This window comes from Antrostomus carolinensis, unplaced genomic scaffold, assembly GCF_000700745.2.
Source record: "Antrostomus carolinensis isolate BGI_N321 unplaced genomic scaffold, ASM70074v2 scaffold9028, whole genome shotgun sequence".
Taxonomy (NCBI): domain Eukaryota; kingdom Metazoa; phylum Chordata; class Aves; order Caprimulgiformes; family Caprimulgidae; genus Antrostomus; species Antrostomus carolinensis.
This window is the reverse complement of record NW_010334958.1, coordinates 1-17,467: the sequence shown is the minus strand read 5'-3', so window position 1 is coordinate 17,467 and position 17,467 is coordinate 1. Positions and strand designations below refer to the sequence as shown.

Here is a 17,467-nt window from a genome sequence, read left to right as displayed (position 1 = left end):
GGGGAACTGGATGGTCTTTAAGGTCCCTTCCCCCCAAGCCATTTTGTGATTCCAAGCGCGGGTCCTTCCTTGTCCTGAGGGTTTTTGCGAGCAGTAACGACCCGTAGCGACCAGCTCACTGTGCCTTTCGTTCCCACTAATTTCTGTTTGTCTCTCTTAATCTTCGCATAAGATTTATGAAGATAGGAACTGACTTCCTGACTTGAATTACGAAGCTGTGTCCAGAGCCCTTTTGTGAGGAGTCTCGGCATGAAGATGAATACCGTCAGCTCACAGTAAGCTCCTGTTGTCTGCAGCTCTCTGCAGTTCTGTTACACCAGATAGAAAGTCTTCTGTATGTTTGGAATGAGTTAAGAACTCAGATCATCATTTGTGTTTTCCCTCGGGTCCTTATGATCATCTTACTTGCTTTCATAGAGATGTAGTTTACCAGTGCAAAGAGAGAAGTTGAATGTTTGTTTTTTTTTCACCAAGTCTTTTTAAAGGCAGAAAACATACAAAGGATTCTTTAGTTTTTCATTTGATAGCTCAGAGAGATGGTTGCAGCCCTTAACTAGAGTAGGCCTATTGCGATAACCAAATCTTCAAACTGGATGGTTTGGTGAAATGCTGTTTGCAGTAGCAGTAATTAAATCTTTTGAGAATATTACAAGAACAATATTTTGATAGAGTTTTATGACAAATCTCCTGTGTATTTAATGACTTTGGACAGAGCAGCTTACCTTGTTGAAGTCTATGTTTGAATTCTTACGTATATTTCTCTCTAATACAAATTTTCCTGTCTGATTCAGGGATGATGAAGATACATTTAAAATACTTATTGCTACTGATATTCATCTTGGCTATTTGGAGAAGGATCCAGTGCGTGGAAATGATACGTTTGTAACTTTTAATGAAATTCTGGACCATGCTCAAAAAAATGAAGTAAGTACTGCTTTTTGGAAAGGGATGGAGTGAGACGGTGGGAATTATGTTCCAACTTGCCAGAAGCTATACAGCTCCGTCCTGGTGCAGTCGTTAGTAATATCAAATTAAATTACTAAACTAAACTATTCATTGCAACCACTTATGTTTCTGTTTTAGTAAAAGGAATGCCTATTCCTTTGTGAGAGTGTTCTTACTAAATTATGACCCTTGTTGCATTAATGGTGTTTTCAGATGCCTGCACCTGTTCCAGTGGTATTTAGAGAGGATTCCTCACTGCAAGAGGGGAAAATAGTTGAGAAAAGTGAGAGTAATGATGCAAAGTCTTCAGATGACTCAGAAAGTAGGAAAAGAAGTTAGACACTTTGAAAGTGTTGTTTCTGCTTTTAAGGATTGAATGTTTCTTAGTCAAATTATTTGTAAGTTTGATGAATATTATTTATTTTCCCTAATACTTTTTCAGAAGCTAAATATGTACAGAAACTGCAGCTAGTACCTTCTCAAAATAACGTGGCAGTAGCTACTGACTTCTTAACACTGGGTTAAGAAGTCAGCAATGAAAAGATAATGGCTCTCTTCATGCCTGTCAAAGAACACGTTCAGGAGACAATCTGGAGACCCTTCTTAAAACACTTCCCTGATATTGTTTTCCAACATTATCAGTTGCTTTCTCCTATATCTCTTAATAAATGGGTCTTTTTGGGTTTGGTTTTGTTTTAATGAATAATTTAGTTAATGTTTATTTCATGAGGAAATTAAATACTGTGTCTGCAACTACCAACTTACTTTACCTAGAGGTCCAGATAGGAGGAGGTATGTGGAACTCCTCAGAAGAAATAATTTAAACAATTTGCTTAGAAGTCTTTCCAAGTAATACAGAATGTTGTATTAAAATAATAGAGCTTTTTTTTACATACAGGTGGACTTTGTTTTATTAGGTGGGGACCTTTTTCATGAAAACAAACCTTCCAGAAAAACAATACACTCTTGTCTGGAGTCACTAAGAAAATACTGCATGGGTGATCGTCCTGTTCAGTTTGAAATTTTGAGTGATCAGGCAGTTAATTTCCATTGTAGCAAGTAAGTGTGTTCCTGTAAGTTGTGGTGTAAGGTTTGGTTTATGTATTGGATGAACGTGTTGTGATTTTCATGATTTATATCCCCTGTGACTTGAAGTTTTAGACGTGTTTGTGTGGGACAGTTTACAGATGACTTCACTTACCATCTTTTATAATATAAATGAATGCACACAGTTTTGGAGAAACTTCTGAATCTGTTGTGACATTTGATACATTTTTGTAATCTGTAGTTTCTATCCTGTAAGTACAATGCAAGTAAACCAAATTACCTGAATTGCTGTGGCAAAAGCAGCAGTTTTCTTTGTGTGTAAACAAAGGTTACGCAGCCCCGTCCGCTGCTCTCGCACGTACCACACAACATGTTGTACGGTTCTTTTCATAGACTTGCTCTAAAAACACGGGATCTTTTTGCTGCCCTCTTCCCACTGGGAAGTGCCATCCCACTCCATGAGAAAGAATCTTCTGACACTGTGCATCTTAAGCTTATTCATAGCCACTTAGTGCTCGTGTCTGCTGCTGTCATGATGTGTTTGTGGTGACATTAATTTGAAGAGAATATTGGGAACTGTCCGCAAATTTGCAGATGTAGCTTAACTCTTTTTTTTCCTCTCCTTGTTCAGGTTTCCATGGGTGAATTATCAGGATGGAAATCTCAACATTTCTATTCCAGTTTTCAGTATTCATGGCAATCATGATGATCCCACAGGGGTAATTATTATCATAATTGTACTAAACTGTTATATTACCAAAATAATATTATAGAAATAGAGACTTGAATAGAAATAAAAGTTCGTGGAGAACAGGTTAGTTTTAGTCAGTTGCTCCACTCTTCACGTAAATATTTTGTGTGTCTTTAGGAATTCTCTTAATTACTGACAAGTTAAATGTGACATTAAAAAAGAGAGTGGAAAGAAGTTAAGGAATCCATATGAACTATGCTTAAGTTCCTAATTTACATAGATTTCTGTCACTGAGAACAGAATCCCTTTTCATGCTCAGAAGTGTCAGCCTTTCAGAAAGTTTTGAAAATAAGTTCTGTCTGTAGAGACTGAAGAAGGGAAATTTTGATACTTTAACTTGTACCTATGCAACTGATATGCATTTATGTTTTCAAGGAAGATAATCTAGTAGTGATGCCATGCTAGTTTAAAAATCAACAACTAAAAGGAAGCAGGAAAAGAACGTTAGAAAGCAGCAAAGCACGTGTGTTGAATTAATAGTTTTGCATTTTATATCAAATAGCAGTGTATCATGGAGATGGGTGTTTCACAACAGAAGGTTAACTTGAGACCTACTGTGAAGTAGTTAGCTTAACCAGATGATTTTCTGTAGTAGTTTAGAGACTTTGGCTGTTTGGGAAGGTTTTGTTTTTCTGAATGATTGGTTTCATTTCATATTGTTCAAATGAAGCAAGACTTGTAAAGAAAATGAATTTTCTTCTGTGCCTGTGAGTACTAAAAAAATATATGTGTCAGGGTTTTTCAGCTGCAGAAGTTACTTAAGGAAACTCCTTTTTGAGATAGTTTCACTTAGACTTAAAAGACTAAATGTTCTGTTCAAAGTTTTTATATTTGTTTCTTATTATTTTCTACAGGCAGATGCACTTTGTGCGTTGGATATTTTAAGCTGTGCAGGATTGTTGAATCACTTTGGACGTTCAACTTCTGTCGAGAAAATAGATATTAGTCCCATTTTATTGCGCAAGGGAAGAACAAAAATTGCTCTGTATGGCTTGGGTAAGCATTAGTCTGCCAGGCTGTGGTTAGACTGTTCGTGTGTTACTGAAGTGCAACAGGTCTAATTAAGTTGAAACAAATATATAATGCTGCAACAACTGTGAAGATCTAAGTAGTGCTAAATTAAAGTATATCATTTCTGTATCAGGGTCAGGTTTCTCTTCCTATGTTGTCACCAGCTGACAGATTTTTAATTTTTCTTTATTTTATAATAAATCCTTCTGTAACTATTTCTATACTTTTATTGGTCTTAAATGAACCCTACTGAAATTAGCCATAGATAGTGCCTGCGCATCAAGTCAGGGCAATCACAGTCTTTCTGTCTAGAGAAGTTAATTATTAAGATCTTAAATTTTTCCCATTATTTTATATCCAGTCATGAGTGCTTAAACACTTTTATTTCCAAGCAACTTTTATAGCTATAAGTCCTAGTTGATCATGATTTCATGTCTTTAATGAGATGCTTTAAATGCTTGCTAGATGTTCTGGGTTAGTAGTCAGGATTCTAATACCACAATGTACAAGTTTTCAAAAAGCATTTGAATTTTTAATACCCAAAATCATTACTGGGAAATGCAACAGCTTTCTAAAGTACAGGTGTTGCTGCATTAAAACGCTCAGGAGAGATTTCTTCGAGCTTGTGCCAGGATTATATACTCTCTTGACTTTCTCTGATTTAGGGAACACTTGTTCTTATGCAAAATATGTAAAATTCATGTGGGATTTTATTGAAATGCATCATGAACCCTGGATATATGGATGGTTTGGGGCTTTTTTCCATGTTAAAAACATCAGGGAAATAATCAGTGACAAACAGCTGAGAAGTACTGCAAACTTTTTCCTGTTATGTGGGAAAGCACAGACTTTGCAGAATTCATGGTTTGTTGCTTGTTTTGTAGAGAATTTCAAATTATGTTTAAGAACTCCATCTCGACTCAGTAGTATCTGTTCTTAGATGCCACATTACAATAAAATATATTTCTTATTCTGTCAACAAGAAACAGAACACCTCTTCTCATATTTTAAATTCTGCCAATAGTCAGTTATTTGTCACAGAAAACCAGCAAGAGGTCTCAAACCAGATGTAGTTAATGAAACTGCTTTTAGTAGTTCTTTAGTGGCAGATTTCATGTTAAATGCTATAAAATCAAGAGTTGCTTTACCACACAGAAATGATCTAATGTTTTGTTTTATCCACTCCAGGAGCTATTCCAGATGAGAGGCTGTATCGTATGTTTGTCAATAAACAAGTAACCATGCTAAGACCAAAGGAAGATGAAGATAGTTGGTTTAACTTGTTTGTGGTTCATCAAAACAGGTGAGAGTATGGAATGAATTATGGTGACTTTTAAATTTACTGTGTTACTTCATTAAACTGCCTTGGAAAGGATCGGTGCCAAAGCCAGCTGTGCTACTTGGTGCTTCTTGTGAGTAGTTGGTTTCTTAAGATTTTCCCAAATGAAAGCCTTGTTTTACAGCTCTTCTTACAGAAGAATCATAAAGGAAAACTGTTTAAATCAGTGAGTTAGGAATGTTGGGAACTCTCTTCCCAAACCCTTATCTTCAGGGGTAGTGGAGGGTTTGTAGTGGAATATGCATACAATTAAGTCTTCTCTGCTTGTTAAAGCTGAAAGCATTAAACTTCGTATTGTATTTGAACCCTAATTTGACAAGTACCACATCTTCACTTGCACTGCTATACTTTAGTTTCTCTTGGGTAGAGGATAGGTAGCATGTGTTCTTTCTGCCTACACACTTCTCCCAGCAGTGGTAGTAGGAATGGGCAGAGTTCTTTTCAAAATCCTTTTTAATAATTCTTCTTGAATAAGAGTGCAATCCTCATGTGCAGAAGTAAACAAATTCAGCTCTGATAACCTTGTGTACTGATCTCTGTCCAGCAGACTGAAGGAGCTCACTCCTTCTCTAGCTCCTCTGTCTTCTGGAAAGGGATAGGGGGTTATGTGTCCAATGTCTGTTTAATTCAATGGTTTTTTACCCCATCATTAAAACAAACAAACAAACAAAAAAAAACCCCACCCAACCAAAAAACACCCAAAAAGCCATGAGGTGCTATAAAAGCATTCATATGGAAAAAAACCAACTAAAGTCTTGCAAGCCAAGCAAAAAGAAAAGGGAGATACAAATAAAAGGAGAGGAGCATAAAAAAATGAGCTGTGTAAGTTGCCTTTTTATAACCAAACACTTTAAACAATTGCCTAAGGAGTAAATGTGAAGGGTACCTGATATGAAGTTACATCAGATATTTTTACTGGAGTTTCTGTATCACTTTATCACAGTGATATTTTCCTCCTCTTTCACTCCACCCATGACTTTACACATTCTAATTATTGTTTTCTTTTCTTGAACAGGAGCAAACATGGAGCTACCAACTACATTCCAGAGCAGTTTTTAGATGACTTTATTAATCTTGTTGTGTGGGGTCATGAACATGAGTGCAAAATAGCTCCATCCCAAAATGAACAGCAACGCTTCTATGTTTCTCAGCCAGGAAGTTCAGTGGTGACATCTCTGTCCCCTGGAGAAGCTGTGAAGAAGTGTGTGATCTTTTCTTTTTGTTCTTGTTTATCCCTTGCATTATGTCTCTCGTGTGTTGTGTTGAGAAAGGAAAAATATTTCTATTAAGTATGAAAGGACTTGTGTTATAGTGTGGATTGGCTTCTGAGTGTGACATAACAAATTAAGTAGATGGAACCACTGCCTAGAATAACTTTTGCTTTCCTTAGGATTCAACCTAACATTTGAAGTAAATGGGCCTTACCTAAGAGGAGTTACACCCTGATAAACTGGAACACAAGGAGCTGTGTACATGTGCTTGTGTATGGAACAAGCACAATCTAAATAGAATAGAACTGAAGTTTGGCAAGGGCAGCCCTGAAGTACAGATCCAGAAACTTCCTATAGCTTTTAAACTCTTGTCCCTAAAAAGTAAACAAGAATTTTAAACAAATCTTTATATCATAATTAACTTTTAACTATATCTTCTAGTAAGTTACTTTTCTCTTTCTAGACACATTGGTTTGCTGCATGTTAGAGGGAAAAAAATGAATATGCAGAAGATTGCTCTAGAGACAGTGCGAACTTTCCACATGGAGGATGTTGTTCTAGCTGATCATCCAGATCTTTTTAATCCTGACAATCCTAAAGTAACTCAGGCAATACAAGCATTCTGCATGGAAAAGGTAACTTGTAATGCTGACAGTATGTGGGTAACAGTGTATGGACAGGAAATGGGATCTCTGACTGGTTTTGAGGCTGGAAGATGAGAAATCTTGTGTCTTGCCTCATATTATCTGAGACAGACTTAGGCAGTGTTAGGAAGCTAGTTCCATGACATTCACCACAGCCTTGGCTTGCAGATCCCTTGACTGGGGTGACCTGTTAAAGCAGACTGGAACTGCTTTGTGTGTCATCTTTGTCCAAAAACTCCCACTTGACAGTGTTGGATGTGCACTTTGGAACAGCACAAACACGTGCACCTAAAGCCTGAGAGCCCGGGCTGTGCGGTGTGAAGTGGCAGAAGTAAGCGGGTTTACCAGTTGCTCTTGGTTCTTAGGTCTGTACAAGTCTCTTGCCGCTTTTCCCTGGAACTAGAAGTTTAGCAAAGGATAATGACTATAAAGTAAAATAGTGTAAGTGGTCAGTGATGTAGGTACTGCTGGACTACGCTATATCTGAAAGATGAGCCTTTCATTGTGACTCTTTTCTCATTCATTCTTATGGCTTTTGTCTGGGCACTGGTACATATGTGTGTTTAGAAATCTTATCGTTACTTATTTTTATAGCTTCCCCCTGCAGCTGGATGTATTTTAAGTCAAACTTGAAGGGTTCAGGGTTCTTTAAAAGAACAAAGTGGAACTGAATTTCTAATTCTGCTTCACAGGTTGAATTGATGCTGGACAACGCAGAAAGAGAACGCTTGGGAAATCCACGCCAGCCAGAGAAGCCTCTCATAAGATTACGAGTAAGAAATTGTTCACTTGGGATTGCTTTGTTTTGAAAGGTCGCTGTGAAAAGTTTCAATGCAAAGTCATGCTTTTTGTGTAAACATATAATATATAAAATTTCTTACTGTGCACAGGTAAATATAAGTTGCCTTCATACCATGATTCTGTTTACCTGTGGTGTAACTAGTATTCTATGGTAAAGGATGAGACTGATCCTAAGGGTACTTCACTGCTGGTCTGAGTAAGGACATCAAAAGTGGCTATTTACAGAGAAGTTTTTCTGAAATCATATTATCCTGTGTTTGTTCCTAACCTAATTTATGGAAACTTTCATGAAGATTAGTAAATTAAATGTTAGGAACAAGTTATGAATCTGGGCTGTTATTAGCTATTCTGTTAATATTATTATTAGCTATTATTATCCATTGAGTATTCTGCATAGTACAGTAAACCATTAATTTTAGGTTGGATTATTTTTTATATCAGTTTTTCCTTTGAAGTGTAACAAACTCATCTGGATTTGTGTGACGTGTCTATTTCTGTTTGTTTCGTATTTACATTTTTCCTTTCCTCTCTTAGGTTGATTATACAGGTGGCTTCGAACCATTCAGTGTCCATCGTTTCAGCCAGAAGTACATGGACAGGGTGGCAAACCCAAAAGACATCATACACTTTTTCAGGCATCGGGAACAAAAAGAGAAAAGTGGTAATTATAAAGAAAGGAATTTTTGACTTGCCTTGATTTTAATTCTTCTTCCTTTACTTTTGTTGCTCAGTATTTGCAAAGGCTTGGTGTCTGCCATCTAATGTGTTACAGGAGGAGTAAAGATGGTATAGTCTCATTTAAGTGTATATATTGTACAGGTATTTCTGTTCTGTTTCTAGGTGTGTCTAAAATTCTGATATTCAGCACAGCATCTTCTGACAGTTATTCATAAATAATTCCTTCTTCTTTGGCCTCAAACCTGAGAGAGTTGCTCGCAGTAATACATATAGCCCCGTTCCAGGCTGAGGTACTCCATGATTCTGTGATAGTTACCACGAAAGGCATTAAACTCCTGAGACTCCTCAGAATGAGGTGGTTGGTTTTGGGCACTCTGCAGGAAAAGAGATGGATGTTGTGCTTTTTCCCTTTGTTTTTTTAATGTTATTGCTGCAGTAATTAATTTGTTTATACCTAAAATATTAATGGAGAGGATGGGCTTGAGAGATGCTTGTATATTTAAAAGGAAAAAAAGAAAAAGGTCCAAATGTACAACAGCATTTTTTTTTGCCCTAATTAATCATGTGTATGAGGTGCTCTTGGCTTGTCTGTTCCAGGTATATCTCTATTCAAGCATTTGTGCAAAACAAATAATAGGTGTTAGTATTATGGCATTTCTCAATGTGCCTAGAATTTTAAATAAATGGTTAATAGATGTTGACCAAATACTGGATTTGTAATAGTTGCTGAAGAAGATACAGCTTGCACAAGAACATACTGTGCTAAAGAACTGTTAATATTTCACATTAGTGCATTGTAAGTACTCCAATTCCATTGACAGTTTTTACTTACACTGTCAATTTTTTAAAGTTCAGAACATATTTCATGAATAAAAACTGCTTTTAGTGATTTTTTAATTACCCTGTATTGATCTTGTTTTGTTTTGCTTTGTTGTTTTTTTTTTAATAGTTGTGTAACCTCATTTTCACATAACATTTTCAGAATACAAGACAGCTACTCAACATCTGTCACTGTGTGTCATCAATACATTTTAATTTTCCTACTTCATGTGCATCTCAGCTTCAGGAAGGGAATGTAGAAAGAATACCATGGCTCTTTGCACTGCTTCATTAGATAGCCTCTCATACAAGGGAGGTGGCTAATAAAGCAGTCAAACTTTTCAGTACATGTGCCTGTAACGGTCTGGGGTCAGTACAGGTGATGTTCAGACTTCATGAGTTCAGAAGTTGGTATTGGGTTTTTTTTGCCATGGCTGCTGCCATAACAAAGGTAACAAACCAGAGCTTTGTGCTCACCTGTGGCAGGTGTCTGGACACAGTCTGTAGTCACTTTCTGTTACTGTCTGTGATGTGTGGCAATCTCGGTTGATTATCCCTTCCATTCTTCTGTCGTTCCTACCTTGCTTCCCAAGAACTGGGGGCAGCCTTAATGAGCAAAGAACATGAGGTGCTGGAGCACGTCCACAGAAGGGCAATGAAGCTGGTGAAGGGGCTGGAGAACAAGTCCTATGAGGAGCAGCTGAGAGAACTGGGGTTGTTTAGTCTGGAGAAAAGGAGGCTGAGGGGAGACCTTCTCACTCTCTACAGCTACCTGAAGGGAGGGTGTAGAGAGGTGGGGGTTGGTCTCTTCTCCCTGGTAACAAGCAATAGAATGAGAGGAAATGGCCTCAAGTTGCACCAGGGCAGGTTTAGATTGGATATGAGGAAAAACTTTACTGAAAGAGTGGTCAAGCATTGGAACAGGCTGCCCAGGAAGGTGGTGGAGTCACCTTCCCTGGAGGTATTTAAGAGATGGGTAGATGAGGTGCTCAGAGACATGGTTTAGAGGTGGAATTGGCAGTGTTAGGTTCATGGTTAGACTCAATGGGTCTTAAGGGTCTTTTCCAACCACTACAATTTTGTAATTCTCTGATTTTTCTACTGAAAATCAGTCAGTGTGCTTTGGAGGTAAATTTCTTCTCTAGTCAGGGTGTTACTTAAAAAACCTTTGTGGTTTGATGAATTCTTTGATTTTCTTCTCTTTGTGATCCTCTAGAGTTCAATTATAATAACCTTCAGGACATAGCGTTCAGTTTGTAATTCCAGGCATCTGGTAGTTAGAACACTTTGTATCTGCTAGAGGTGGGATTGTCCTGTACAGTTATTGCACCCTTTATGTTTACCTGTGTTTCCAGACAATAGACTTTACAGTTAGAACAAAAAAACCTTTACATATAAAAGGGACCACAGTTCTTTAAAGGCCTATATTAACCTTTTTTCCTATTCCTGGTAGTGGGTTGATATTAATTAAAAGCTGCAAACATGGATGACAGTGCCACTGTGCTTTTCTATTCTAGATAGTGATCTGAATTTTGGAAAACTGGTTAGCAGGCCTGCTTCTGAGGGGACGACACTGAGGGTGGAAGACCTTGTAAAGCAGTATTTTCAGACAGCAGAGAAGGTATCTTTCTACCTTTCATGATTTTTTTTTTTTTTTTAATGCAATACAATATTTTTACCTTTTTTTTCCTTTCTTAATGGAAGTAGTGTGCCCTGAGAAGACTGACATTCACCAAGAAGTGAATTTATTTCCTGTATGACTGTATGTGAATGCCTGTATAAAGTATATGTCTTAGGCTAACGAGCAACTCTTCTATATAGGTTGTATAGGGTATGTGAACATATGCTGGTTTGAGAACATTATGACAACTCTTCATGTGAACTTCCAGTGTCTGCCCTGTACTAAATGATGTGTCATGTTCTTACAGGAGGAAAATGCAAGGCAGCGTGCTCTGAGTGAGAAGCTACCTTAATTTGTTATAGGGTCAGTGTGATACTGTGCAATTTACCAGCTGACTTGGAGTAATTTGTTACTTTGCAGTATATTTGTGTCCTCAGACATAGTGCAATTCCACATTGTACTTAAAACAGAGCAGGGAGAAAGAAGAGAGCTCGACAAGAGCTTGCCTTCTCTCCACCCTTTCATTAAACCTGATTTGTTTCCCTTTCCCAACACCAAGGCAGTAACGTCTCAGAGGTAAAAAATAATGAGTCAGACACCCAAATGCTTGATCTAGATGATCAAGCAGATCTTTCAGAAGCTACTTCAGAACATGCTTTATAGCAAGCCATTAGAGCGAGGGTTCCTGAGGTAAAGATCCCCCAAATTATACCATCTTGCCTAACCTTAAACACATGTTAAGGTGTCAGTATTAGGATGGCATAAATCATGCCCTGGAAGGGCTATTTGCCTTCTGAATATGGTAAGGAACCCAGGGTGACTAATTCAGAAGTAGGTGCTTCTTCAAATGTATGCCACCCCTAAATCCCATGGGGAAGGGTGGCAGTGTCAAAGACGGAGTACTTTATTATTCTATGAAAAATAAATTTTGCTTTTAATCTCTCTTCTTCCCTTATTCTGCAAAATTGTCCCCGTTACACCGTCTTCCCAACTTGTGTGTTCTTGTGTAATCGGTGAAGGGCTTAGAGGGGAAGCCATATGAGGAGAGGCTGAGGTCACTTGGATTGTTCAGCCTGGAGGAGACTGAGAGGAGATCTCATCGCAGTCTAGAACTTCCTCACAAGGGGAAGAGGGGGGTCAGGTGCTGATCTCTTCTCTCTGGTGACCAACGATAGGACCAGGGGAAATGGCAGGAAGATGTGCCAGAGCAAGTTTAGGTTGGACATTAGGAAAATGTTCTTCACCCAGAGGGTGGTGGAGCACTGGAACAGGCTCCCCAGGGAGGTGGTCATGGCACCAAGCCTGACAACATTCAAGAAGCATTTGGGCAACACCCTCAGACACATGGTGTGAATCTTGTGACTGTCCTATGCTGGGACAAGAACCAGATTCGATGGTCCTTGTGGGTCCCTTCCAACTCACAACGTTCTGTGAAACAGTTCAGTTTCTGGTCCCTGCATTTGAGGCCTGCTTGTGCAGCTCAGCATCTGAAAAGACATGAAAGAATCTGTTAATGCTCTGGGAAGGCTTGCACTTGGGCGATAATATGTTTTAAGTTAACACTGGGAATGAAAGAAAGAGGGGGAAGAAAGCATATTGTGCCCCAAAATGATGATAGGGATCTTAAAAATTATGTTAAGATGGCTTGTGCTTCAGGCTTTGCTAGACACCTGATCTTGTCTGATGAGGGAAACAAAAGAGTCCTTGGACCCTGAGCTGGTACTGGGCTGTAGTTGGGTGTTCAAAAAATGTTATACCAAAAACGCCTAACAAGTACCCGACTCAGTTCAGTTCCAGTGTTGCTGGTAAGCTGAGGCCTTGGAATGAAAATCACTGCTGTTCTTCTCTTCAGCAAGCTTTTTATTATTTCTCCTTTGTAAGAAAGCTTAATTACCGAGAGTCAACATGAACATTCTGCATTATTACAATCAGTTACTCTTTTGAGATTCTTATTTTTTGTAAACTTCTTATTTTATAATATTTTTATAATATTTATAATTTTTATAATATTTATAATAGGAGCCGGGTTTTAATAATATTTTATGATAAAAACTTAATTTCTAATAGGAATAATTTATTCCTCTGCACAGCAGTATTTTAGGGAAGGTTTTATGCTTCTGATGCAACCCTCAAAACTGTTCCTAAAGGATATCTGGAAGGATCAGAAATCATTTATAAGCATAATTACTAAGAAATTACCTGTACTGTAGTTCACAGGCAAAAGAGGCGGCTGTTTAGACATTACTGTCCACGTGGGAATTTCATTCTCAGAATGTCTGTTCTTCCCATACTGGATCCCAGTGCTGTGCTGTATTGGGAAGGAGGGTAGAGAAGATAAAAACCACCAGTAGCATCTACTGCTTTTACTAAGTAGTGTCTGTAAATACGAATATACATGTATATAAATACATTATGTAGTATATAAATACATTATGTAGTATATAAATACATTAATATCTTAATGTAGAATGTCTTGATGAATATCATCTCACTTGATGAACATGTGAGAACGGTTGGTATTCACAGAATTGCATTTCAGTAATTTAATTGGTATTTACACAATCACAGTTCTGCTAAACACCTCTTAATGCTTCATAATAGTAATTCACTGCTCTGTAACTGCCACTTTTTAATGTTAGAATTTTACAGTAAAACTAAGTAATATGGCATCTGTAATAATTCAGATCTTGTTTTTAATAACATTTTTATGTCTTTACAAGTTGATCTTAACTTAGTTTAAAAAAGGAGGGGAGCTAGGAAAGAATGCAGTTTACCTTCTCTCAGCAATACATTTCAGACAAATTATTTTAGATATGACTAGCACTGTAGTTTCTTTACTGTTTATGAAACTTTTTTCTTTGACAAGTCTGGAAAATACTGTGTTAAGTAGGTGTAATATGCTCGTAGCAAGAGGGTTGTAACTATTATTAGAAGTAACGTGTTTGCTTATTGCTGTGCTTTTCTTTGATTAAAATCTTCAATGCATGTTACTGGTTTTGGAACCAACTTAATGTAATATTTATCTGAAACAGTAGGAACATTACTCACTTTCTTTGATGGCAGATGCTTCTTAACAAAACGTTTTCCCCAATTATAAAGAAAGTACAGCTTTCACTTCTAACTGAAAGAGGAATGGGAGAAGCAGTGCAGGAGTTTGTGGATAAAGAGGAAAAAGATGCCATAGAAGAGCTGGTGAAATTTCAACTAGAAAAAACACAGAGGTTTCTTAAGGAGCGTCGCACTGATGCAGAGGAAGAAAAAATAGACGAGGAGGTAATATTCTGTTAATGTTAATTCCTTAGGAGAGGTCAAGACAGATGGTAGGAAAAAAGAGTGCTCAAACCTGGTTTAATAGATTTGCCTGCGTGTGGAGCATGTTAAACACTTGCTTCTAGTCATTTTCTAGAGTTAATAAATATGACAATGAAGTTTCAAATCCATAGGTTAGCAACTTATGTTAAAAATGGGATTTATGTGTGCAGCTCTGCACCTCCCAGAGACAAACCTGGTTGATGTGTATCAAGTAACCCATAATACACTTCTCTGTCAACTTGTTGAGCCTCCACACGAGCCCAGGTATCTGGTTGTAATATTCAAGCATTGTATGACAAGTTAACTGTGCATTGGGTAAAGAATAATTGGTGGGGGGAGGATGGTTGCACCTACCTGTTTTCTTGCTGATTAATTCATAAGAGGTTGAAAGAGACTATAAACAATCAGTACCTGTAGGCTTTCTGTGCCACTTGGGGAATTTTTTTTTGTCTTTTGAATTAGTATCTTCTTTCCCTCTCACCCATCAGATCTTTTTCCATACTTGACAAGTTGAGCTTTCTTAGTCGTACGTGCGTTGCAACATTTCTCTCTTCTCAATACCATTGTTTCCTATCTTGCTTCTTCATCTCTATCCCTTCATTTCCAGTTATTCATATTTCACTGTCCCTTACTGTCACCTTACGTACAGTCTCCTTCTCTTGAGCATAGTACCTCCTACTGTTCAAGCTTTTCCCTCTCCAGTGATGTAGCTCCAGTTATTAATAGAATGTGAGATCCTTAAACTGTAGGACAGCATGAAAAGGCTCTACACAAACTGTTCACTTATTCTTGCACTCTTCTTCACTTCTCACATGAGCTTGACTTAATAATTCAGTGATCAAGACTTCTCACTTACTGTGTGTTTAATATTATATGAAATTAACTGTTATTTTTATGAGAACTCTTTTGGTTTTTAATTCAGGTGCGAAAATTCAGGGAGAGCAGAAAAAAGAATACTGAAGAAGAGGACGAGGAAGTTCGTGAGGTAACTCTTGAGTTTTGAATATAGGCTGAAGGGTGGAATAGTGACTTCTGCATATGAATAAAGTCACTTAGCAATACTTCAACATTGTCCTTGCTTGGGGAAGCCTGTCTGTCTAGGGAGGATTTTTTAAATCTTCCTGTAAGTCTTTTTTAAATCTTCCTTGGTATAATATGTGCCTAAGCTACTGCTTGATTTGGCTTTTGAGATCTCTTTTCTTGTGCAAATTTGTGAACCTGAATATTCCATTGCTCTTATTTTGCATAGAGGTTAGACCAGGCAAGTGGCCTTCAGAGGTCTGTCAGCTTAAACTGTTTTTGATCCCGTGACCAGTGGACAACATGTGGATGGGCTGTTCTGGGTGACATTATTGGAACAAATTTGTATTATTAGTAAAACTTTAGGTACTATTGTCCTCATCAGCGATCTTAGATCTTAGAGTCTTAGATCTCCCAGAGGTTTATATCTGGATTACATATGTCTTTCCAAAGAGAATTGCCAACCACTAACAGCATTGGTGCTCCTTTGTCTTTGGACTGGAATGAAATTTTGAGAAAAAGGACACCTGGAGTAGGATTCAGTTCTCCTAATCTGAGATATCTTCACATGAAGTAGTTGTCTTAAGCACTCATTGTCATCAGTGAAGATCAAGTCAGTGGAGCCCAGAGAGTGGTTCCTCTGAGCAGATGTGCATAGCTGCCATAGGATGACCTGGACTGTTCACCAAGCTCCACTGACTGTATCATATTAACTTGTTCCATTCTGTCATCAGAGCCTAGCTAACTAATTTGTATGTATACATCTAAATTGAACAGACTAAATACTGTCCCTGCTTTTTGGCAGACTTCCTTGCCTTCCAGTGCTGTGGATGTGGGTCTTCTAAGCCTCAGTGGTTTAGAACTATATATCACAATTAGTATTGAACAGTGGTGCATTTCATCATTTAAGATTCTTTTTCCTAATGCACTATTGTTTCATTTCAGGCAATGACCAGGGCTAGAGCCCACAGATCTGATGATGCAGTTCTGGTCGCAGCCTCCAGTGATGAAGAACTTATGGATACGGGGATGAAAAGCACTGGTGATTCAGATGATGGCCTTCCTGCAACACTGAGCCGAGGAAGGGGCCGGGCAAGAGGTAGGGCAAGAGGTGCAAGAGGACAAAATTCAACAGCAAGAGGTTCATCTCGAAGGGGAAGAGGTAAGAAAAACTTCACATTTTTTGTACTGTAGTTACTGACTTTTTTTTCTTTAAAAGGCAACTCTCTTCTGATGCTTTCATCAAGTGGAAATTTGTTGCTTAAGGAATCCTACTGGAAAAAAAATCCTTCACAAATATTTTTGGTATCATGTTACATCCATTTGACTGCCCCACAGGGCTTAAGTTGTCACCTTTTTACAGGGTGATTAAAAGAGAAATATCTTGCTTCCCAGCTGTGGAAACATAGTAGACTCTTAAAGGATGCATTATGGGGAAGGTCTGTGCAATGCAGTGCATGGATAAACCTTTGTTACTGCTGAAGGTAATGCATTAGATCAACATGGAGAGGAGGTACAGATTGCCTCTGTCCTAATGCTGTTTACAACAGACTTCATTGAAAACTATGTTTTCAAGTGACTGAAAAAATGGGGAGTGCTTCCTAAGCCAAATGAATTAAATAGCTCCCTGGCGATGTACGATTGTGCACTTGACAGTGATGGCTGTACTTCCATTATGTATAAATATATATATATAAGTAAAAAAAGAAAAAATGGAGTCTTGCAGTAACATGCTCCTTTGAGTTGTCTCGGTTAATATGCCCAAAGGTGTAAGAGCAGGATGAGTTGAAACAAAGGCAGTCATCTTGGGACTGATTTGGTCAGTGCCTTTAAACTAGTTTTATGAGCATGTGCACCAGCGCTGTTGTGATCCCATCAGAGCAGGGGCGTGTGTGTTGAGGCTGTGTCTGTGGAGCTTTGAGCACTTGACCCAGAGCAGTTCTGTGTGCAAGGGCTTTGATTCAAGGAAGAGAGTGTAGCAGTAAAGAGGAATGTAACTTTTTAAGAGACTTCCCACTCAGTAATGATAAACTAAAGAGAAAAAAACCCAACAAGACACTGAACAGATTTGCATATTGTTTATTATCCCTACAGGAAGCTCTAGCCAAGAGTCAGCTACCAGCAGCAGAACCTACAAGCCTGTATCTGTGCCTGCCAAGAATATGTCTATCGTGGATGGTAGGCCTTCGATCTGTCCATTACTCTAAGCTGCTCTCTCAAATTGTAATGAAGGTGTTTACCAGTATTATTCAATATATTCATCAATGA

At 38.1% G+C, this 17,467-nt stretch overlaps 1 protein-coding gene across 1 annotated transcript; it reads left to right on the top strand.

The window, feature by feature from the left end:
- Positions 1-255: 255 nt before the first annotated feature.
- On the top strand, positions 256-17,377 carry MRE11 (MRE11 double strand break repair nuclease; the record flags this gene model as incomplete). Its single annotated transcript, XM_010174357.1, has 15 exons — positions 256-275; positions 792-924; positions 1,844-2,004; positions 2,624-2,711; positions 3,598-3,739; positions 4,943-5,057; positions 6,109-6,294; positions 6,768-6,939; positions 7,641-7,721; positions 8,284-8,410; positions 10,764-10,867; positions 13,967-14,140; positions 15,102-15,164; positions 16,145-16,361; positions 17,294-17,377. Coding segments are annotated over exons 1-15 (1,867 nt in total), but the record flags the coding sequence as incomplete, so codon positions are not given.
- Between the last annotated feature and the right edge of the window lie 90 nt (positions 17,378-17,467).